At 55.7% G+C, this 19,368-nt stretch overlaps 2 protein-coding genes across 9 annotated transcripts in view; one reads left to right on the forward strand and one right to left on the reverse strand.

Annotated features, from left to right (window-relative positions):
• Positions 1-9,945, forward strand: part of TNRC18 (trinucleotide repeat containing 18) — a 56,353-nt gene extending 46,408 nt beyond the window's left edge. For 3 of the 4 annotated variants that reach the window (XM_062613539.1, XM_062613542.1, XM_062613541.1), the window contains 11 exons: positions 389-553; positions 1,388-1,529; positions 1,970-2,087; positions 2,372-2,447; positions 2,738-2,846; positions 3,724-3,840; positions 3,928-4,092; positions 4,591-5,885; positions 6,223-6,459; positions 6,949-7,023; positions 7,565-9,945. In XM_062613539.1, the coding sequence (XP_062469523.1) occupies positions 389-553; positions 1,388-1,529; positions 1,970-2,087; positions 2,372-2,447; positions 2,738-2,846; positions 3,724-3,840; positions 3,928-4,092; positions 4,591-5,885; positions 6,223-6,459; positions 6,949-7,023; positions 7,565-7,771 (2,706 nt within the window). In that variant the 3' untranslated portion in view covers positions 7,772-9,945. The remainder of the gene's footprint in view (positions 1-388; positions 554-1,387; positions 1,530-1,969; positions 2,088-2,371; positions 2,448-2,737; positions 2,847-3,723; positions 3,841-3,927; positions 4,093-4,590; positions 5,886-6,222; positions 6,460-6,948; positions 7,024-7,564) is intronic. The other variant, XM_062613540.1, reaches the window with a different exon arrangement.
• Positions 9,946-10,658: 713 nt separating this feature from the next.
• Positions 10,659-19,109, reverse strand: SLC29A4 (solute carrier family 29 member 4). Of its 5 annotated transcripts, XM_062613547.1 has the most exons (11): positions 16,479-16,591; positions 14,485-14,654; positions 14,027-14,158; positions 13,807-13,920; positions 13,598-13,726; positions 13,107-13,181; positions 12,545-12,810; positions 12,328-12,463; positions 11,882-12,069; positions 11,423-11,663; positions 10,661-11,348 (listed from the first exon to the last, which is right to left on the reverse strand). In XM_062613547.1, the coding sequence occupies exons 1-11, from the start codon at positions 16,505-16,507 to the stop codon at positions 11,206-11,208; spliced, it is 1,623 nt and encodes a 540-aa protein (XP_062469531.1). In that variant the 5' UTR covers positions 16,508-16,591; the 3' UTR covers positions 10,661-11,205. The 5 variants fall into 5 exon arrangements, with proteins under 5 accessions (XP_062469530.1, XP_062469528.1, XP_062469527.1 ...); XM_062613544.1 differs by lacking the exon at positions 16,479-16,591 and adding an exon at positions 18,930-19,109 and having other exon boundaries at positions 10,660-11,348; positions 12,328-12,810; XM_062613543.1 differs by having other exon boundaries at positions 10,660-11,348; positions 12,328-12,810.
• Positions 19,110-19,368: the final 259 nt, after the last annotated feature.

Here is a 19,368-nt window from a genome sequence, read left to right on the forward strand (position 1 = left end):
TCTCTGGGTTGCTGGCTCTTCATCATGGCTTGAAGATTCAGCTTCCTCTGCCTCAAGCTCAATTCATGGCAGCGTCATGGAGGAGCACTGATTGTGGCGAGAGGGAGACAAGTTAGTTGTGACATGAGGCCAGCTGGGATCTTCTTGGAGCTCTTTGGGGGAAGGTTTGATGGGCAGGAATGGCTCTCCAGGGTGATGAAAAGCTCTTCCCAAAATGTGTGAAGCCTGAAAGCAGAGCTGGGAGATGTAGGATGTGGTGCAGTCGGTAAACTTAACTGCTGGCTGAATGTTATCCTTCCTGTGCACAGCCTACTGTGCTCCACCTTTCCCTTCGCCCAGATCTTCACCAGTCCTCCCTTTGCTGATGGGAGTGTTTTCTTCTTTTTAGCAGCGGAAGAAGGGTAAAGAAGCACCCTGCTGCTCCTCCTCCTCGTCCATGTCTCCTCCTGGCATCCCTAGCTCCCCATCTGATGTTCGTGTCAGCCTGACGAGTGCCTTGGGCTCCACCAAGAAGAGCAAAGCCAAGGTGAAAGCCAAGGAGGTGAAAAAAGAGGTGAGGGGCTGGTTCTAGTCTAGAGGGTGGCTGGGAGGGTCCTGCTCTCTTCCGGGACTGTTGCAGTGTGAGGGAGGGAAAACAGACATATAGGTTTTGCTGGCTGTGTTACAGGCAAAATGCTGGTTTGAGAAGCCTAAAATCGGAGGCAGACTTGGTCAGGTAGTACCTGCTGCTACCATCTGGTGTTCGTTTGCCTTCCTCCCTCTAATTAAGGAACAAGCAGGGTTTTCTCTAAGGCTACCACGGGGTGGAGGGAGTCCTGCATAACAAGGACCAAGGAGGTGGTGATGGAGTTGCCTTGCTCAGCACCGAGTGAGCCAGGTCACATCTGGTTTCTGCTCCATTGTTGTGGCCTGTCTTCTCTCATAACACACATTACTGCATCTTCTCATTGTGCATGTAATGTTTATGGTCTGGTGCAACAGAGAAATGGATTGTGGGGCATTTAAGAAGAAATAGGATCAGTGCCTGCTGCCTGTTCAGTGAAGTGAGTCTTGGGAATGCTGTGCAGAGAGGTGGTGAATGCAAAGCAAAGCCACGGCTGTCTGCTCCACAGCATCTCTCCTAACCTCCAGGGTGTGGCTGGAGATGTGAAATGGCTTTTGGTCAGCTGTCAGTGATGTCTGGGGATAAACACAGAAAAACAGAGGTCTTTATGCAACCAAAAAGCAAGTTTGGGTACACCCACTTAATTCGGTGTGATTAACATTGCTGAGGATGGAGACAGGGTGGTCCCAGTATCCTCGGGTTACCTGTTGCTGGAGGAAGGTGGGATAGGATCAGACTGTTGCCTGTTGTCATACAGCTGACGTGCTGCTTGCTCTCCTGCAGAACCGAGGCAAGGGAGGAGCTGTCAGCAAGCTCATGGAGAGCATGGCAGCAGAGGAGGATTTTGAACCCAACCAAGACAGCAGCTTCTCAGAGGATGAGAACATCCCGCTGAGCATGCTGGTTGAGCGACCACCCACACCAGGTGAGGGGCTGGGGGTCTAATTGTGCAGGTAGAGGAGATGTAGAGTTTCCCAGAGGAGGGTTGTGCTGCTTTTCCACATCCCTTACCCAAAGCCGTGGGTTCTTGGGGTGGAGATGCCACTTCTCCAGCCAATTTAGCCTACCAGAAACAAGCTTTACCAGAGTAGCCCACTGTGACATCTAGATGTGAAACACGGTCTCTGAACTGCCCTCTTTTCATTAACTGGTATATTATTATTATTATTACTATTGTTATTACTAAGAAGGCAAAATTTGCTGCTGCCAAGAGGTAGGGAGAGAGAATGAGCCCTTTCTGCAAAGGGCTTCTGGTCTTTACCTAGGGAAGGGTAATGAGGAGAGTATGAGGTTTCCTTTTCCCCTTCCTGTTGCTTTTTCCTCTATGGTGCTCTCTAATCCCTATCTTGCTCCAACACCTCACAGCCCCCCGCTCCTGCATAATCGACAAGGATGAGCTGAAAGATGGTCTGCGTGTCCTCATCCCCATGGATGACAAGCTGCTCTATGCTGGGCATGTAAAGACTGTGCATTCACCAGACATGTGAGTTGAGGGGCTGCTGTATCCACCTGGGCTCTGACAGTGGATGGGGACATCACTGATCCAGGGATTAATCTGGGAGTTGTGTAGAGCTGGCAGGAGAGAGACTGACAGAGCCTGCCAGGAAGGGAAGGGAAGTTCACTCTAGTTTATCAGTGCTGAGGAAAGTCCAATTCCCTCTCATTAAATGCTTTCAATTAAACTGGTGCTGGGGCTCAGAGGGAGGTGGTAGCTGATCAGGGTGATGTCTTCCATGTGCAGTGTCTGACTGGGTCTTTGTGTTTCAGATACCGTGTGGTGGTGGAAGGCGAGAGGGGGAACCGTCCCCACATCTACTGCCTGGAGCAGCTCTTGCAGGAAGCGGTATGTGAGGACAGAGGGCCTGTTGAGCCCTGGTTTGGGGTGCAGGAGGCTTCCAGCTGGGGTTGCAGGAATACCTGGGTCCTGCTCCCATGGCTTTGGTGTGGGTCACTGCCCCATGGCAGTGGGCACTGGCCCTTCATGCTGTCCTGTGAGCAGAGAGGAGGGCATTTCCCAACAGCAAAACTGTCCCTTGCCTTCTCCAGAGCTGCTTTGCTGCACGCCAAGTGTGGTGGGATGGTGTGTGCTGGGGTCAGGAATGTCAGTAATTGCCTTCCTCTTACCCTGAGCAGATCATTGACGTGAAACCACCTTCAGTGCGGTTCCTGCCCGAGGGCACGAGGATTGCAGCCTACTGGAGCCAGCAGTACCGCTGCCTTTACCCAGGGACAGTTGTCCGAGGTAAGGCCACGCTGACTGCTCTCCCCTGTGAACCAGAGATGTCTTGGTCCTGTGTGTCCTGAGGGATGTCAGGCTTCTCTGGGGATACCCTGAGATCTGCTGTGAATGTCCTGGGGGTCAGAGACTGGCCCATTCCTCTCCACTGGGTCATGATGCTGGTTTAGTAACATAGAATCATAGAATGGTTTGGGTTGGAAAGGACATTAAGATCATCCAATTCCAAGCCCCTGCCATGGGCAGGGACACCTCACACTAAACCGTATCACCCAAGGCCTCGTCCAACCTGGTCTTGAACACTGCCAGGGATGGAGCATTCACAACCTCCCTGGGCAACCCATTCCAGTGCCTCACATCTTCTTGTCCAGGAGATGTGCTCTCATAGTTAGACGTCTGAGCAATTAAAATACCAATATTCAACACACTTAGAATTAGCTTCAGGCACCAAAGATTTCTGAGGTTGTGGAGGTTTCTAAATCACCTTCACACTTGTAGCTTTGCCTCTTACACTCCCCCGTCTGGTCCCATTAGAAAGTCAGTGAAGATCCTTCTGCTATGGCCTGTCTTGCTTTTGTGCTTCTGGTTGCACTATGTGTGTCTAAAGGAAGAATTGCAAGTTACAAACCAGTGAAGCTGATGCCAGAAGAGATGGTGGGAGCACAGCTTATTTCTCTTGGCGAGAAGGGGCAAAGCAGCAGCTTGTGATTGCTAAGAGTAGTAGCAAAATGCTCTCCCTGCACAGCCTAGGAGAGGTGGCGATGGGAAGCTTTGGAGCTGTTGCAGGATCCCCGTCTTCCCCTGGGTCCACACTTCCCTGACAAGGAGTTTGTACTCTGATGTTTGTTCCTAATCCCATCTTCTGCTCTCCCCCAACCCACAGGAGCCCTGGATCTGGAGGAAGATGGTGATCTCATCACAGTAGAGTTTGATGACGGGGACACAGGACGTATCCCACTGTCTCACATTCGGCTTCTCCCACCTGACTACAAGATCCAGTGTGAGTCTTGCTGTTCAGTTTTTTGCATGACATTTCCCTCACTATGGGATGTTTGACTACATTTGACATCTCTCTGATCTATTCCAGGTGCTGAGCCTTCCCCAGCCCTTTTGGTGCCCAGCACCAAGCGCCGTAGCCGTAAATCCAGCAAAGACACTGGAGAAGGAAAAGAGGGAGCTGCACTAGGATCAGAGGAGCCTGTGTCAAAGGGCAAAGGCCGAGGGAGAAAGCCAAGTGTCAAGGCAAAAGCTGGTAGGTTCTTACCACTGCCGGACCTGGAGCTGAGATTCCTTGCGCAGCTCTCCCAGAGTTAGAGCTGCTCTTGGGGCAAGAGTTGAAGAGGAATGGATGCAGTGCTTTAGTGCTGAGCATGCATGCATCAGCTTCCTCTGCTGTGGCTGCAGTTTGCAGGAGTCTGGCTCAGAAGCTGGCCTGCACTGCAGAGCCCAGTCCCATTTTCAGCTGAGCATCTCAGCAGCCATCAGTTGGGCCAGAGATGCAGGAGATCTGCAGTTTGGTTCCCCTGCAGTCAAAGCAGCATCAGTGGGCATTGCCCGTCAGCTGCTCACAGCTGCTGGCATCAGGTCAGGCTGCCTGGTAGGACCTGTGCCTCCCTGAGGATACCTGAGTGGTCAGGAACAAGCCAGCCCTGGCCAGAGGCTGGTCAGCGTTGGTGTCTGGTTATGTCTGAGCTAACAAAGCCCATCTGGATGGATACCACCATAGCTTTGTGTTTCCTCCCCTCTGCAGAAGAGGCTGCCTTGCCAGAAGAGAAGGATCAGGTTGAGTCTTCACCTGTGACCTCCTCAGTCCCGGAGAAGCCAGCCAGCTTGGGCAAGCCAAGCATGAAGGGGTCACGAAAATCACAACCGCTGCCAACTGGAGGCTCTCCTGCTCCCACAGAGGAAAAGAGGTCAAAAGCCAGCAAAATGAAGATCTCCACTAAGCTGCACAGCCCCCCACAACCCACTTACCAACCTGCTGTGTTTGGCAGCATCCTCAGCACAGAACCCTACAGCGACCTCCCTGGGACACTGGCTGCCTTCAGCTCCAGCGATGCTTCAACGTCAAAAGCCAAGGCCAAGAAAGGGCGGCCCGCAGAAGAGACACAGGAGTTTGGCACCATGGTCAAGGCTCAGAGGAAGCATGAGAATGAAATCCTGATCAAACTGGACCATGAGGGTGTGATGTCTCCAAAGACGAAGAAGATGAAGGAGGCGATGAGGATGCTGGAGGACTCATCCCTAGCCAGTCGCAGGGATGGCAAGAGTCTCTTAGGGCTGGGTTATTCCCCTGCAGTGGGTGTGGAGGGCAAGCAGAAATCTGCTCGAGCCAAAGCAGCTGAGGGAGACCCTTCCCCTGCCAGCTTTGGAGGGAAGTTTGATGGCTCGGCAGAGAGCCTCACTGCTTCAAAGGACCAGGAGGAAAAGGCAGCAGCTCCAGCAGCCGTGGAGGAATCTGAGAGCAACAGCAGCGACAGCAGCTCGGAGTCAGAGGGAGAAGAGGAGACGGGGAAGAACCGAGGGGAAGCCCAGGACAGCAGCTCAACCAGCTCGAGAGCATCCACACCCCTTTCCTCCTCCAACTCCTCCTCCTCTTCCTCTTCTAGCAGCAGCTCCTCTTCCTCCTCCTCTTCCTCCTCTTCTTCAGCCTCATCAACCTCTTCTTCATCGAGCTCCAGCTCTTCCTCCTCCTCCACTACGGATGAAGACTCCTCCTGTAGCTCTGACGACGAGGTAGCTGAAGCCCAGCCAAGTTCCTCGGTGCAGCAAACCCTCCCACCCAAGCCAACCAAGCAGGCAGGGAAATCCCGTGCGTCCTCCCACCCGCAGAGCCAGAAGCAGCCGGCACAGCAGCCGGTGCAGCAGCCGGCACCGCAGCAGGGCGGCAACAAGAGCAGGCCCAAGAAGCGTGAGGGCATCCACCTGCCCACCACCAAGGAGCTTGCCAAGCGCCAGCGCCTGCCCTCCGTGGAGAACAGGCCCAAGATCGCTGCGTTCCTCCCCGCACGGCAGCTCTGGAAGTGGTTTGGGAAACCCACACAGGTAAATGGAGCTTCTCCTTCCCCTTTGTAGTGCTTGGTGCTGGTGTTTGCATTGTGGTGCTTCTTACCTTGCCCTTTCCCTTCTCCTGGGGCGGGGAAGCTCTGCTGACTGTGTGTCCCCAGCTGAGATCTCCAGTTTGCAAGGAGATTGGGGTTAGTCTTCACTGTGTCTGGGAGAGCCACGGTGTGTCCCTCTGCCCATTTTCCTGTGGGAGTGCCTGCGAATGCTGTGGATCTGCCTTCAGCGAAGGGTGGGATGCAGGAGAGGGCAAGCAGTGGTGAGTAAGGAAAACTCGGGTAATCCCTGGTTGCTCACCTGTGTGAATCTCTCTTGGCAGAGACGAGGAATGAAAGGGAAGGCCAGGAAGCTCTTCTACAAGGCCATCGTCCGGGGCAAGGAGATCATCCGCATTGGAGACTGTGCGGTGTTCCTCTCAGCCGGCCGCCCCAACCTGCCCTACATTGGCCGGATCCAGAGCATGTGGGAGTCGTGGGGGAACAACATGGTGGTGCGAGTCAAGTGGTTCTATCACCCAGAAGAAACCAACCCTGGGAAGAAGCTCAATGAAGGCAAGGTAGGCTGGTGTCCTCTGCTGAGAGAGCTCTGCAAAGCTGCTTGTTTCCTTTGGATTCCAAGGGTGAGGAGGCATCCATGGCCCAGTTACTGGTACCATAATGTTTCCTCACTGTTTCATGTTTTGAGGGCTGCCTGTGGTGTGGAAGAGCCTGATGTTTACCTCTTGAACAGGGGAAGGGTGGGTTTATCACACTAGGAAAAGACTTTTGTTGGAAATAAAGACTTTTGTGTTGATCCAGAAAGAGTAAAAGAGTGTCAAGAGCCAGACTGAGTTCTCCTGTAGTGTAAGAACTACTGGCCTGGTGCTCAGTGACAGTCTTGCACACATGCAGAGTGTGATTTACAGTAGGCTCTTAGTATTTATTACCAGTGGCTGGGGACAGAGGTTGAGACTTTAAAGGTACCTGTGGTGGTAGGAGGTAATAGCGTGGAAAACCAACTCACTCACCTGCTTTTCATTTCTGCTTTCTCCTCCTCCTGGACACAGCGCTGGGATCAGAAGTCGGGCAGGAGTCTGTCCACAGCTTTGCAGGCATCCAACCAGAGGAAGGACTTTATGGAGGTTGGTGAGGTTGGGAAGGGATGCTGGGGACTTAGTAACAAATGCTGCTGGGGAGGTGCCCCTGAGGTTCTCTGGCTCTTACTTTTTGTCTCAGCTGCTGAGTCCTCAGTGTCCAGGACTTTGGATGGGTGTTTTGGGAGGGCAGGATTAGCTGCATGTGCTGGGGGCTGGGAGGAACAGGGGGGTGGTATCCAGCTCCCATCTCTGAATTGAGGATGACAGACTCCTGGCTTCTGTATTCCCCTGTCTTTGTGCTCAGCAGACACGGCATTCTCATCAGTGGGAGCTGAGTGGAAGCAAGGAGGGCTCAGGTTTAGTTTGCTGGGTGGATTGTGTCCACTGTGCCCATGGGCCCGTGCAGATTCCCAGTGTCCCTCCCTGGGGCTGGGAGTGGAGATGAATAAGGAGTTCTGCTCGAGTATGAGCACAATTCCTAGGCAGTCATGATGGATGTTTTCCCTGCATGTTGAAGGTGATGTTGTGAATGCTGTGAGATCTAATTGCTGCTTTTCTTTCCATCTCCCTCCTTCCTGCTACACAGCGAGCCCTCTACCAGTCCTCCCACGTGGATGAAAACGATGTCCAGACCATCTCACACAAGTGTCTTGTTGTTGGCCTGGATCAATATGAGCAGATGCTAAAGACAAAGAAATACCAAGACAGTGAGGACCTCTACTACCTTGCAGGGACCTACGAGCCCACTACGGGCATGATCTTCAACACCGATGGGGTCCCTGTCATCTGCTGACCGCCCAGGGGACACGTGCCACCCCCTGGGAAGGGACGGGACAAACCTGAGGACGTGCCTGTTCAGACCACATGATTGTTTCTTTCAATGCTCATGAATTCTGTGTCACACTACGGACAGGAGAGCGCGAGAGACATGAGGAGGAAGGAGAGGGCTGAAGGAAAGGGGTTGGGGAAGCAGTTTCAGGACTTGAGGAAGATGCTCTTGGGAGGTGGTGGTGTTTGAAGCCCCAGGCTCTTCTGGAAGTGGCTTTAAGTAAGGTGACACTTGACCAACTTCTTCCTTCCTCCTTTTGGTCCAGGAAAGCACATGGGTCTCGTGATCATTTCACCAACGGGACCCCCCCCAGCAGGAGGGATCCCTTTTGTGTCATTTGCCCCCATCGGTAACTCAGAAGCCGCCTGTATGTGGAAGGACACCTGACAGCCTTCTGCAGACGCTCCTCTCCGTCCTTATATTCCCTTTTCTGCTTAGTTCCACATGACCCTTAAGGAAGGACAGGGTGAAAGAGAAAGGAGATGAGTCTCTCTCAGCGCCTCATCTCGATCCTCTCAGCGCCTTTTTGCAGTTCCCTTCCCCTGGAGGCCCCAGCAACACGGAGCACGAAGGGGCAGAGTTTCCCCAGCACAGAGATGGCAGAAGAGGAAGGCTGGGAAGACGAGCCAATATCCAGTCCGGATTGCTGCCTTCCCACTGCCTTGAACAAACAGTCTGGACCTACTTCCCCTGTCATTCTGTGTCCCTCCTGCCCTGGAAAAGGCACTGGGGGAGCAGGTGCATGGCGAGGGGTTGACGCTTGGTGAGCAAAGAACTCATCTTGGAGCATGCAGTGAAGGAGGGCAGGATATCACTGGGAAAAGCTGCTGCTTGGTGCTTGGAGTGCAGGAGACCATTGGATTTTGGCATCCCTCATCCAGCTTTATGCCCTATGCCTTGCCTGAGCAGAGATGTGGAGCTGCTGGAAAGCCCTCGCTCACCATTTGAAGGGAATGAGGACAGTGCGAAGCCCGACCATCCCCACCTGTGGCATTGCCACAGCCAGAGCCCCGCTGCCACCCTGGGCTCAGGATGGGACCATCCAGCTCACTCCATCCAGCCGTCCAACCTCCCCACGGCTCCAGGAGAGCCACCACCACCACCATCACCTCTGCAGAGCTGACCCGCTGCCTCGCTCCCGCTGGGCGCATCCCAGACCTTCGGCATCACCAGGGTTGGGACAACTGGAGGAGAACCACGCGACGACGGAACATCCTTGCACTTAAAAACACAACTCCAAGAGACACGCACTGATCTTTGCAACCACCGACTCGCACTACACATTGCCAGGACGTGGAGCGGGGCCCGGCCCGGGCTCCGGTGGGGAGACGTTTAGGACAAGGACAGATGGAAAACTCTCCACCCTGGTACTGGAGACTGGAGGCCAGGGCTTGGGGGAATTGGGGGAGAGGGTCACCCCTGCAACGTTACCCCTCGTCCTTAAAACAAACCACATGGTGCTGAGCTCGTACCATCTCCAGCCCGGGCCGCCGGCGCCGTGGCGCGTAGCGACGGTTCTAACCTGTACAGTTTTAATGTACCGAAAGACTCGTTAAGCCCCTCCTGTATTATAAGACTTTAAATGGATTCAACTTTTTAATTATAAATATAAATATATATATATAAATATAAATATAAACTTTTTAAAACTGTGAAAACAAAAATTATGGAATTATAAAAAAAAAAAAAGGAAGAAAAAAGAAACCAAGGCAACAACAACGACGATAACAACAAAACCCCAACTCAAGGCCCAACTCCACGGCGAGAGAAAGGAACACAGTCTGACCTTCAGAATCTTATTTTTTATTTCCTGTTGGATTGTGATTGTAAATGATCTGGGAACAGGCACACATCACACCCACCCCCCCCCACCCCCCCGCTCAACGTGTACTGTACTTGTAGAAGCAAATTGTGTGAGCCTATTTTAAAGAGCGAGAGAGAGCGCGCGAGAGAGAGAGAAATAAGAGATTTTATGCTAATGTTAAATAGAAAGCACTTAAAACCCACTGCCTTCTATGGAACACAAGGATATTTCAGACAATCGAGAGGAAAGGAGAGCCAGGTTTTTGTCTTTCTTTGTTTTATGTTGTTTTTTTTTTGTTGTTGTTGTTGTTTAAAACGATTTTTTTGGCATTCTGTTTGTTGGAGAACTCCGTGTGATCTTTTCTTTTTTTCATAAAAAAATAACAAAAAAAAGAAAATTAATTGAAAAAAAAAACCAAACAAAAAAAACACAACCAAAAAAAGCAGCCCCACGAAGCATCTGTTCTTTGTCTCACTTCTAACAGGCGGGTTTTGCCTCCCCTTGGGGGTGATGGTCGCCTTTTGGCTCAGCTCTGGGGAGACCCCATCCCTCTGATGGACAGGATATACCCTGACACACGGGTCCTGTGGGGCAGGAGGGGTGCGAGTGCTGCGACCACACTCCTGCACCCTGAGCCCTGCAGGAGTGATGTTCTGAGGGTGAAACACTGAATCTGCTCATTCTGTTGGGGCTTGGCATGGTGAGACCCTGATGTGTTCATGGTGCCAAGCCTGGTGCTCGCTGCCTTCTCCATCCCTTGGCTTTGCTGTCTTAGGAGGTGGCACCACTGACTCCTGGCACAGTGATGTGCTGCCGGTCCCAAAAAGCATCAGCCTCTGGTGTTGGCACCTTCTCCAGCTGGTTTCTGCTCTGCTCAGCCCATTCCTGCTTGCTGCTGCCTTCTGCAGCACTTCGGAGGCTGGCAGGGGTTTGATGGGACCTGGTGGCAAGTCCAGCTGCCCCAGGTGACAGAGGGGACCCAGGAGATGGGGAGCAGCACAAGACCCTGCCTCTCTCATAGTTTGGGGGGGTGGGAAAACCAGAACATAACCCAAAAAAAGGTGGTTTTGTGAGTTGTTTTTTTAACACAGCGACTGGTGCATCCGGGGAGGGATTGTGATTTCAAGCTATTGGGGAAAACCTGCAGTACCATCAGTGAAAGCTGAGACCCACCTTCCAAAAGCCACTGGGGACTGAAGGAGCTTTTCCTTCCTCTCTTGCTCCTCCTCTTCCTCACCAGCCCTCCATCACCCTCCTCCCCAGTGTTGGTCCTGTTCCCTTTGGCATCTGGCAGTCTTTTCTTCCTCTTGGCAATGGCTTGGCTCAAACAGAAGACACCCCCTTGTCTCCACTAAAGAGCCAATCACTGATGGGGAGCCCCCCAAGAGCAGTGTCACCCTAAAAGGTGGCCCTGCACAGCATGAGCCATTTTGGATGCCACAGCTCCATGCCAACAGGATTCTGGTCCCTGTCCTCCTTGGGACAACTTTCTGGCTCCAGCTTCCCTCCCCATGGAGGGACATGGACCAGGCGGGGCAGTGGGGACCATGGTGGGAATAGGTCCCATCGTGTCCCCGTCACCCCGCCATGGGGCTCAGTACCCCAATGTAAAGGAGCTGTTGGAGGTCTCGGTGTAGAAACAGCTGCTGTGGGATGTACTGGTGAGGCTGTATGCAAAATAGGCCACAGCTGAGCCCAGCGTCAAGCCTGTCATGTAGGACACGGTCATGGTGTTCCCTGTGGGAAGGGACACAGGGTGTCAGGGTGCTCTGGACACCCCACATGGGATTCCCAAGAGGGCTCGGTCTTACCTGCCAGCTCCCGCTGCTCCGGGCTCACTTTGCCAGCAGCCAGGATCATGGGAACGCTGCCGAAGTAGCCATTGGTGATGCCCATCAGGAGGGAGAAGATGCAGGGCCAGGCAGGGTGGCCAAAGGTGGGCCTTCCATTGGGGTAGACACACATGATGAAGAGGGGGATGAAGACCACGCGGAGGCAGGAATAGACGAGGAGGTGGGTTCCTCTCCAGTCGTAGGGCAGGGCAGCCAGGATCTGCAGCCAGGGACAGAGCCCATGGGGATGGTGAGCAGGCTGGGGAGGGCAACGTGGTGCCCAAAATGGGGCAGCAAGGAGATGGGGTGGTGGAAAGACCAACTGCTGCAGGAGGCCACCTCGGCATGGGGTGGAGATGACCCTTGGTGGAGCCAAGCGGCGTTGGAAGAGGACACAACAAGAGGAGCCCATTGCATTGGTGTTGGCCTCTCTCCTACCTTGCCCACGAAGTCGGAGAGGTTGAAGATGGCCATGATGAGGATGGGGAGCCATTCCCCCAGCGTGCAGTTGTGGATCTCTGACTCCAGCCCGGGAAAGAGGCACAGTGTGATGAAGTAGGTCATGGCGATGGACAGCATGTAGGCCCAGATGAGGCGGGACACGACGTAGCGGTAGAGCAGCATGTCTGGCAGGGATGGGCAGCACAGCTCAGCCAAAACCTGCACTTTTCCCCCTTTGCAGAGCCTCAGAGGGGTCTTGCCTGAACCCCAAGCAGTTGGTAGCTCTCTAACCTCATCCAAAGATGAGATTACCCCATGGGTTTGGGCATCGAGAATGGGATAACCCTTCCCCAACTCTCTGCACCACCAATTGCTCATTCTCCCCTGCAAAACACTGTAAACCCACCCCATTGGCACTGCTTGCCCCCAAACCCATCACCCACCTCTGAAGCTGGGCCAGCTCCTCTTGATTTTGGGCTGAGGGACATCGAAGCGCATGTAGGTGCCGCTTCCAGCCAGCTCAGCCTCATGGCCCGGGCTGCCCCGGGGGGGACTGGGCTGCCCCCGCTGCCTGTTCTCCTGGATGGGGGGAGAGGGGACGCCAGTGCTGAGCTCCAACGGGACCCCGGGGGCCAGCGGGGGAGCCCACTGTTGGCTTACGAAGCGGATGTCCTCCGCGGTGACATCGTGGTGGACGCGGTAGCCCGTGCCGTGGTCACCGGCGCCCCTTGCCGCGGGGAGACCCTTGCGGGAGCAGGAGGTGTAGTAGCGGACGAAGCGGGTGCGCTTGACGAGGAGGTGGAGGATGAAGCACGTCAGCTCCATGCCGATGGAGATGAAGAAGAAGATGACCGTGTTCTCCTTCTCGTCTGACAGCAGCAGCTTGGTGAAGATGCGGCTGAGCGAGATGATGACCCCGGCGGTGCCTGGTGGCAGGGGAGAGCCGTGGGCTCAGGGACACCCATCAGCTCCCTCCTGCATGCGTGTGATGCTCTATGTGTGGGGTAGCCACCAGTGGTGATACTGGTGAGCTCGGTGTGGCAGTGCCAGTGATTTAAGCACCATTAAACACCTCAGTTTGCTGTGGAGCACCCTGATCTGTTGGCAACCATGCTTGGGCTGTGCTGGGGACAGTGGGTTTGAGTCACTGGGGCAGCAGGAGAAGGCACAGGAGGGTCCCCCCCAAAGCAATCCCAAATGGATGTGGACATGGGATACTTACTCTCTCCCGTCATCACTCCCTGCGTGTAGCGCTTGGGCAGCAGCCCCGTGTAGCCGTAGAAGCTGGATTGCTGCACTTCAGGAGAGATGCACAGAGAGGACAAGGAGGGTTTATTGCAGCAGCCGAAAGGCCAGGGAGAGGGAAGAAACCCATGTGCTAACCACCTGAGAGCTGCCTCCTTCCCAAAGCATCCTTGCCCCAGAGAAGGGGGCTTTTTGCCCTCCCTTGGATGCCCCACCAGGAGCAGGTCCTTGGGAAGCCACCATAGTGGCCCAAATGGTTTCAAAGCCATCGTAGTGGCCGGGATCAGTGTTGGGAACCAGTGCAGAGTTTGGTGCTGGTGGCCCTGGACAGAGGTGGAGGGGATGGAGCAGGGACTTGAGGATCATCTTATAGTGATAGCGATCACAGTGTCCCAGGGTACCATGGCTCTTGGGGATGGGGCTGCTCTCCCACCGCTATCTGAAGGACACCACCAGTGTCCCACATACCTGTGCAGCCAAAGGCCACCACCCCGACGGCCACCAGGTTGATGGCATAGGCTTGCCTGCGGCTGAAGAGCTCCAGCCACACGTCGCAGATGCTGACAAAGAGCAGTGGCCCCAGGGCGAAGAGATAGCCTGCGGGTGGGAGATGGAGGTGAGGGATGGGAGGCACAGCGTGGGGCTGTGCCGAGGGGCACAGGGACCCCCCCACTCACCCACAGAGATCCGGGTGTGCAAGCTCAGCAGCTCCACCAGTGCGTTGTTGAGGATGACGGCCACCAAGGCCACCAGGATGTAGGTGAGGCTCATGTCGAAGACGATGGAGGTCCCTGTGGAGAGGCAGATGATGGGGAACGGATGGGTCCGGCTCCTGTGGAAGCAGCGCCAAGTTATTCCCAGATTTGGGGTGCTTGGGAAGTGCTGCTGGAGACCTACCTGGGTATTTATGGTGTAGGTAGTCCACATCGGTGATAAAGCTGTTGTACGGCAGGAGAAATCCCACCCCGGCCAGCAGCATGGCAAAGTAAATCCCATGGTATCGATCCTGCGGCTCGGGATCCTCAGAAACTGCCCCAGAAAGGGAAAGAAAGAGGAAAAGAAGAGACGTGACAGCGGCACTGCTGCCCCCCCCAGGACCTCCAGCACATCCCAGCCTTGACGGTGCTGTCACATCCACAGAGCAGCATCGCACAAAGAAACGGGCCCAGGACAGGGAAACTCCTTCCCTAAATGAATGTATTTCACATGGGCACAAACAGGTTGCCAAAAAAAATGCCCGTTTAGGTCATTTTGTGCATTTTGGGCCATTTGTGGCTCTTCAACCCATCCCAGGAGGCTCCTAAATGGATGGGAATGCAGCAAGGAACCCATCTCCCGGCTGTGCCTGCCCTCACCCGGCTCCATGAAGGTGAGGACGCCCTTGGCCTGGCTGCCCCGCTGCAGCTCGTCCTCCTCCAGCTGGTAGCTGTCAAAGCTGAAGCTCATCACCACGTTCCCCTCCGGCGTTCCCGCTGGGCTCAGCTCCTTCAAGCGCTCGGATCCCACTGAGCCCATCATGGGCAACCTGAGGGGGAGAGCGGTGACAAGGGATGGGTGACCCTGAGCCTTCACCACCCCGCTGGACTGCTGCAGATCCTGTGGGCTTCATCCACCTGGAAAGATGCTTTCCCTAAGGAAAAGGGAGGTTTTGGACCCACTGGGCAGGGATTTGAAAGGTGAGTGAAGAGATCCACCGGGATGCTCCCAGTGCCAAACACTGGTGCCATTTCCAAAAGCAATGAGAGAAATTAATGGGGGAAAAGCATTCCCGGAGGGTGGATGCTGAGGAAGATCCTCGGGACGTTCTTGCTCCGTGCAAGCAGCACACACTTCCTCTGGTTTATGCCCCTTTTCTGCTGCCTGGGGCTGGGGCAGAGCCATTTGCCTCAGCAAATGCATTTCTGCAGCCTTTCCAGGGAGAAAAGATGGGATGGGACCTGTCTTGTAAGGTGAATATTCCATATCTTCTCCAAGGGACCATGGCACACCAAGGAGACAGCTGCCAGGGAGACCGCAGGAACCTGAGAGGATCCACCTCAAACACAGCCCAAAATGAGCTCCCCAATGTGATGCTCCAGCATCAGCCTCCCAGACCTCGCTTCATCCCTTTGGGACCAAGCCCAGGCCCTGGGGTCTGCTCTGCCTTACCGGTACCAGTCGCTAGATGCCAGCCTGCCCCTGCTCCCGCAGCCCACCCGGCCGGGGAAGGCGGGGGGGAGATGCTGCACACACGATAAATCTCCTCCAAGACAGCAGCTTGAGGGAGGCAAAATCAATGGCAGTGATTTCTCTGCTCTCCTGCCAGCCGTGGCGTTTGCAGGACCAGGGGGGGTGTTGCCAGCATCTCCCTTGGCTGTTTGTTAGATATGGGGGGACCCTGGGGTGGATGTCAGATGTGGTACCCACCGATCCTGCAAGCACCGCTCCAGACCCCGAAACGGATCCGCTCACTGTGCGGCGCTGCCACATCCCTGAGGATGTGTGGAGGCCAGAGTGCCGGTGGGGGCCTGGATGGGGCCAGGATGCACCCGAGACCCCCCCATCCCATCCCAGAGCATCCCCGTGGGGCAGATTTTGGCTGGGGACATCGCTGCTCATAGAGGAGCTGGTTGTGATTCCCACCTGCCTCTGCCTGCTGCTACCCCAGGGAATAAAACACCGTGGGAAGCATCCCCCGGGATGCCGGGAGAGCCTGTTGAAGGCTTTTTCCATAGCAGAGATCCCAGCTGGAGAACATGCTGCCTGGAAACACCCTGTACCTACTGTGACCCAAACTTCTTGGGGCCAGGAGCGGAGCAGGATGCCCTGCACAGCGGTGGTGCTGGGCCAGGTCTGCCTCCCTTGCTCTGAGCATCCCTACGCTGTTGTAAAGCGGATTTTCCCCTCCCTTTGGATTTAAACCCGTCTCCACGGGTCTTGGGCCCTGCCGCCCCTCTGTACCCAAGGTGGGAAGAGAAGGGATTCTCCATCACGACCAGGGATGGGAGATCTCACCCGGGGACAGGACAGAGCAACGTCCCTATCCCTGCTGTACCCCGGTGTCAGTGTACACACACCCCACACCCCCCCATCAGGGCAGAGAGGCGATTTTCGCTCCATCAAAAGGGTCCCCCGACATCTTGCAAGCAGGGAAGTTGCAACGAGGAGCAGGAATTCCGCATCCCACATCCTCGGGATGAAGGAAACGCTCCGCGATGGACGGAGCCGGTGTCCGACCGCGCCCGGGGAGGATGCCCGAAGCCGGCAGGGGATGATGGATGGTCCATGGGGCTGGGGGATGCAGCTTCCCCCCGCCCCGTACCCCATACCCCGGGCCCGGCCGTGCCCAACAGGTCGCGTTGGCTCTTACCTGGCTCCGCCTCGGCGGCTCTGCGGCATCACCGCTCCGCTCGCCCAGCTCAGCACCGGCGGCCGCCGGGCCCCGGCCCCGCCATACCGGAGCCGGCAGCGAGTGCAGCGGCTGCGAGCGAGGAGCGGGGCCGGCCCCGGCCCTGCCTCCGCCCGCAGCTCCTCCCCGCCCCTCCGGACCCCCCCTTCCCCGAGCCCCGGGGGCCGCAGGAAGGGGTTTTCCAACGAGCAGAGCGCATCCCTACCCCGGTCTATAGGTACCGCCCATGGGCACTGCCTGTAGGTGCCGTGGGGGGATTTTGGAAGCCTGGAGCCAATTACAAAGGTGGATTCGTTAGGAAGAAAGCCCTGGGATTTTCCTTATGGATAGGAGGTTTGCATGGATAGGGTCCTTCCCGCGCTGTAAATGGTTTTGGCATAAGACGGGGGTCAGCATGGGCTGGGATGCACAGGTAGGATGGATGGATGGATAGGTGGATAGACAGAGGGACAGAAGAATAAGAACAGCTAGATGGACAGGATGATGCATGGATGGATGGATGCAAGCTCTGGCTAGCACAACACAGCTTTCTGGGGAAGCAAGTGGGGTACCTCTGCTCCCCACCATAACCAACCAGGGGGTGGAAGCAGAGGAGGGAGGGAACCAACAGCGTGGGGCGGTGGGGACCAGGAGAGAAGATGCGTGTCCTCAGGGAGGATGCTCCAGGCAGGGACACCATGGGTGTCCCCATCCCTCCTGCGGGGTGAGCTAGCCGAGGCTGTGGGTAGCATCACAGGGACTGGATGCTCCTGGGTTTTCCCACTGGAGCAGCAAGGAACTGGGGGGGGGGGACACAGGACAGGTTCCCCCTCCCACCTTGCTGGGTGAGGGTCCCCAGGACCAGCTCCTGCCGGGTTCTGCTCACCTGGATGGCGGCAGCGGGCAGGAGGCACCGTCCCTGCTCAGGCACTGTGGCTGCAGCGCGCCGGGGCTGGGGATGGCACCGTCCCCGCAGGCAGTGCGGGCTGCGTTGTGTAAATCAGTGCATGGAAAGCGAGGGATGGAGCCGGCTGCGAGCGGGGCTGAGCCCGAAGGGGCTCCTGCAAAACCCATCGCAGGCAGCAAAGAAACCGGGTGGAAATTCCCATCCTTTTTTCTCCAGGATTCGGCTCAAAACAACCCCGACTGCTCCCCCCCCCGTGGCTGAGCGCTCGCACAGCTCAGTGCACCAGGGCAAGGCGGAATTCAGCTGGTTTTGTTCAGCTCTCATTCAGTAGAGTCATAGTAAAACCCCAAAGCGCTGCACTCCTTTTGGGGTAGGTCCCCTCACCCTATACCAGACCCCATCATCCCCTTCCAGGGTTAAAAGGCTTACGAAAAGGGGGTGACTGTGGTGGGGGTGCCAGCCTATTCGGTACCCAGACAGCGCGAGAGCTGCACTAAAAGAGCAGGATGAGATGAAGCATCTGTGCTCTCGCCTTTTCACGGCTCACCGCTGAGACACTGCTGCTTGCCAGGCAGCATTACTCACTGCCTTCCGCAGGGATTCTCCCCAGGAGCCGGTTCTCCCCATCCTGAAGCCCCAGGTATGGAGCTGGAGGGGGGGGGTCCTTTAAAAGCGACCGAGCTCAGGAGAGCATCTCAGCTCCCAAATGCATTTGGTGCTGGCTGAGCCGCAGGGGAGATGCCGCAAGCGAACACTCTATGGCAAAGAACAAGCTCCTGAGTTCCACCATCCTGTCTAAAATCACGACCTCCTCATCCCTATTTTGGGGGACAATGGGGTGCACTTTGTGCTATGGGTGCAACAGAGCTGTATTGGGGTACCCTAAGAAGCTTCTATGGCTTGGAGGGCTATAGGGGACCACAGGGAGATGAGTCCATAAGGGAGAGCTCAGAGTCCTTTCCTCTCTGCTTCCATATCCCTAAGGGCAGTTCCAGCCCCACCAGACACCAGTCACTCACCCAAGGTGCCTGCGCACAGGCAGGTTGAGCTGCCCCTTCCCTACGGAGCCATAGGGGGATCCTGTGGGCTGAGCTCTTCCATTTTTTAAGCTGGCCCTGAATAATTCAGCCCTGATGGAGCTGGTGCGAGGCTGGGGAGCTTGGATGCTCCTTGGGTTTCTGCTTGACCCACTTTGGCAGCCAGGAAAGCCTGCCAGGCACGATGCTCCGAGTGCAATGGGGCAAAGCTGGCCAGAGACCCCATCCCATGCACCCATCCCCACCCTGGAGCCTTCCCCTGCACCCTACATCCAAAACCAGGGGCCACAGAGCAACCCTGCACCCACACCCCAGCTTCTTAGAGGCATTTTTGCCTTCTCCCCTTTCCCTGCCTTTCCCAGCTCCTGGCTTGAGCAGTTACATCCCAGAAGCATTTGCTGGGATACAAGGAGGGATTTGCTCCGCTCTGTGAACCAACAAACACCCTGCAGCCACCTCACCACGGGTCCTTGCTATTCAGAGCCTCACCTCGCTTGCCTGGAGCCTGGTCGAGCACTGATTAATCCCACAGGGCGGAATAAGACACTGCAGGCTCATTTGGCTTGGAGATGCTGGATTAGGATGGGCTCCAGCAATCCTCTGTGCTGCAGCTTTCTCTTGCCCTTCCAGCTTCATTAATCAGTGCTGCTGTGGAGGTGAGAGGAAGGGGAGACCTTTCAGGTGCTGCATCCCACCCCACTGCCCAAACACACCCCCCCCCCTTGGGCTTTAAACCCTTGGGTACCACAAGAAGTGGCCGTCTCCGTTATCCCCATCCATATGGGCACAGCAATGGTCCATCCCTTGGTTAAGGAGTGACAAAGCAGCTCCTAATCCAAACCGTGCTCATCCTGGGCATCCTGTGCCCAACTTCATGTCCCCTCTGGAGCAGCCGGGGTGGGTGACACTACCTAGGACTGGGAAGAGC

This window comes from Pezoporus occidentalis, unplaced genomic scaffold, assembly GCF_034315485.1.
Source record: "Pezoporus occidentalis ecotype Australia unplaced genomic scaffold, CSIRO_AGI_Poc_V1 ctg169, whole genome shotgun sequence".
Taxonomy (NCBI): domain Eukaryota; kingdom Metazoa; phylum Chordata; class Aves; order Psittaciformes; family Psittacidae; genus Pezoporus; species Pezoporus occidentalis.

Coding starts and splice junctions, on each gene's coding strand:
- SLC29A4 (XM_062613543.1), bottom strand. CDS start 16,507: ATGCCGCAGAGCCGCCGAGGCGGAGCCAG. Junction 14,655..16,478: donor AGCCGCCGAGGCGGAGCCAG/GTAAGAGCCAAC, acceptor TCTCCCCCTCAG/GTTGCCCATGATGGGCTCAG. Junction 11,349..11,422: donor GGAGCAGCGGGAGCTGGCAG/GTAAGACCGAGC, acceptor CCCTTCCCACAG/GGAACACCATGACCGTGTCC.